At 53.2% G+C, this 2,500-nt stretch overlaps 1 protein-coding gene across 1 annotated transcript in view; it reads right to left on the bottom strand.

Annotated features, from left to right (window-relative positions):
• LOC113820209 (uncharacterized) overlaps nucleotides 1-2,500 on the bottom strand; it is a 15,566-nt gene that overhangs the window by 633 nt on the left and 12,433 nt on the right. Inside the window, exon 3 of the mRNA XM_027372511.2 lies at nucleotides 1-2,500. This exon is cut by the window's left edge and continues 633 nt beyond it; it is cut by the window's right edge and continues 233 nt beyond it. Coding sequence (XP_027228312.2) covers nucleotides 1,672-2,500 — 829 coding nt within the window. The 3' untranslated portion in view covers nucleotides 1-1,671.

The following is a 2,500-nucleotide window of genomic DNA, read 5'->3' as shown; positions in this document are numbered from 1 at the left end:
ATTAGTCTATTTTTGTCTTTTTTTCTATATCTTCTATCTTTGTCTATTTTTCTCAGATTTGGATCTATCTTTGTCGTATTTGTCAAGTTTTGTTTCTATCTTACGTCATTTTTTATCATAAATGTCTATTGTCATGTCTTTCATCGCAGGTGTCTAGTTTAGTTTTTTTTATCATATATGTCGTTTTGTCTCTTTTGTCCTCTTTGTCGGGATTTGTCTTTGTTTTTATCTATGTGTTGTCATGTCTCTTTATCTTTTTCCTCTCTTTATCCACGATTTTCTCTCCTTTTCTTTTTCTCAAGGCTCAAGATTTTTTTCTTTTCCTGTTCGTTATCTCATTAGTCTTTCATCTTTATATAATTCTTGGGAGTTTCATTACTTCTTCTTTATCATCTTCCTCTCTCGGCACTTTTCCATCCTTTTTGCACTCCTTTATCCCACTTCCAATTTTCCACTTCTGTCTGTCTTCCTATACGCCATTTTCCATCGCATTCCTTCGTTATATTTGGCGGTCTCTAATATCTCGCTTGTAACTGTTCTTGTTAATGATCTGCTCATTTCACAAAATAAATTAACGATAGACCAGATCTCACTCGATACTAAACTAAGATATCCATACACTTACAAATTTACATATATTAATATAATATACATATAGTAACACGTAGAAATACACGCTCGAACGCACGTATGTACACACGTACGCACACACACACACAGACACACACACAGACACACACAGACACACACACACACACACATACACACACACACACACACACACACACACACACACACACACACACACACACACACACGTACACGTACACACACACACACACACACACACACACACACACACACACACACACACACACACACACACACACATATACATACAAATAATATATATATATGACCATATCTATATCTCTCTATATAGATATACAAACAGATAGACGTAGATACAGGCGGACAGATTGACACCTACATATGTATTTACCATCACAAAGAGTATATATATATTGCACCTGATGTGATGGGTTTACTGTGTGATATAGAAACTATCTTTTTTTTACTGAAGGGCAACGATACGTAAAAGTCTTGAGAAAGCAACATCTTAAACCTAATGACAACATCTTATCACTACATACTGCTTCCTGCGCGGGTCTTGTTGACACCACTAACGGACATCATTCACTGACATCATCCACGGACCAATGACGGACATCATCTGCAGACACCACTTACGGACAAGAAAAAAAAAAATCCTCTATGGACGTCATTTACAAAAATCATTTACGGACACCATCGGTCGAAGTCACGAGGCGCGCTGGGGGGTGGGGGTGGGGGGTGGGTCGACGTCAGCCGAGTCGGGGCGAGCCGGGAAACCCCCTTCGACGGGACGTGACGTCACGGGATGGGCGCGCTGTCCTCACTCCCTCGGAAGGCACTGCTGCTCTTCCAGCCGACGTCCCTACCCGACTACCCGAAGAAAGAAACCTTGGGGTCCCTCTTGTTTCGAACCGACGACCCCCGAGTGCTCTCCTCGGTGGGGCCGCGGAACCTCCCGTCAGGTGATGATGATGATGATGACGATGATGAGTACCCGCTCAGCAGCCATGCTTAATACTGATTTGTCTCGGTCGAAGGGGGGCGGAGGGGGGGTCCTCAGGTCTTGGCCGGCATCCCCCTGGGCGCCGTCGCGGGGCTCTTCATCTTGCCCTCCAGGAAGGCGATCTTGGCGCTGATGGACGCCGTGCTCCGCCCCTCGTCCGCGTCGGGCGTGAGTTCGAGCACGCTGGTGTCGGGCGTGGCGCAGCTGTCGATGGAGCTCCTGCTGTCGGAGTGGAGCAGCGCCATCTTGAGGGGCGGGAGGCCGCGCCCCTTGCTTAGCACGCCGGGCTTCGCGGCCTTCGGGAGGGCGGGCTTGGGCGGCGGCGTCTTCGTGGGCGTCGGGGCGTCTGAGGAGGCGGCCTTCTGGGGCTTGGGCGCCACGGGGGGTGTCGGCTTCTGGACGGCGCTTCGATCCTTGGTGTTGGTGGGCGGGGAGCCCGCGGGCGCCGCCGGCCTGGCCACGGGCGGGGGCGGCGCCGGCCGGGCGATCACCGTGGGAGACACCGGGGCGTCCGTCTCCTCCGGCCCGCCCACCGCCACCACCGCCGGGGACACCGTCACGGCCGCCTCCCTCTTCGGCTTCTTCGCCGGGGGCGGCGGGGGCGCGATCTTGGGCGGCTCGATCCGGGCGGCCTTCGCGACCGGCGACTGCGGCGTCGGCTGCGGCGTCGGCTGCGGCGTCGGCTGCGAGGGCTGGTGGAGGTTCGAGTAGATGATCTCCGACACGGGCTCCGGGCTGAGGGCGCCCGTCCTGGGCGGGAGGACGCCCTGCAGGATGTCCGGCTTGGGGTGCGGCAGCGGCATGGGCGGCCGCAGGGTGACCACGTCCACGTCGCCCCTGAAGGCGTCGTTGTCCGCCTGGGCCGCGGACGACGCCGAGGAG

The sequence above is a fragment of the Penaeus vannamei genome, chromosome 39 (genome assembly GCF_042767895.1).
Source record: "Penaeus vannamei isolate JL-2024 chromosome 39, ASM4276789v1, whole genome shotgun sequence".
Taxonomy (NCBI): Eukaryota; Metazoa; Arthropoda; class Malacostraca; order Decapoda; family Penaeidae; genus Penaeus; species Penaeus vannamei.
The sequence above is the reverse complement of the archived record's forward strand: the minus strand, read 5'-3'. Positions and strand labels throughout refer to the sequence as shown.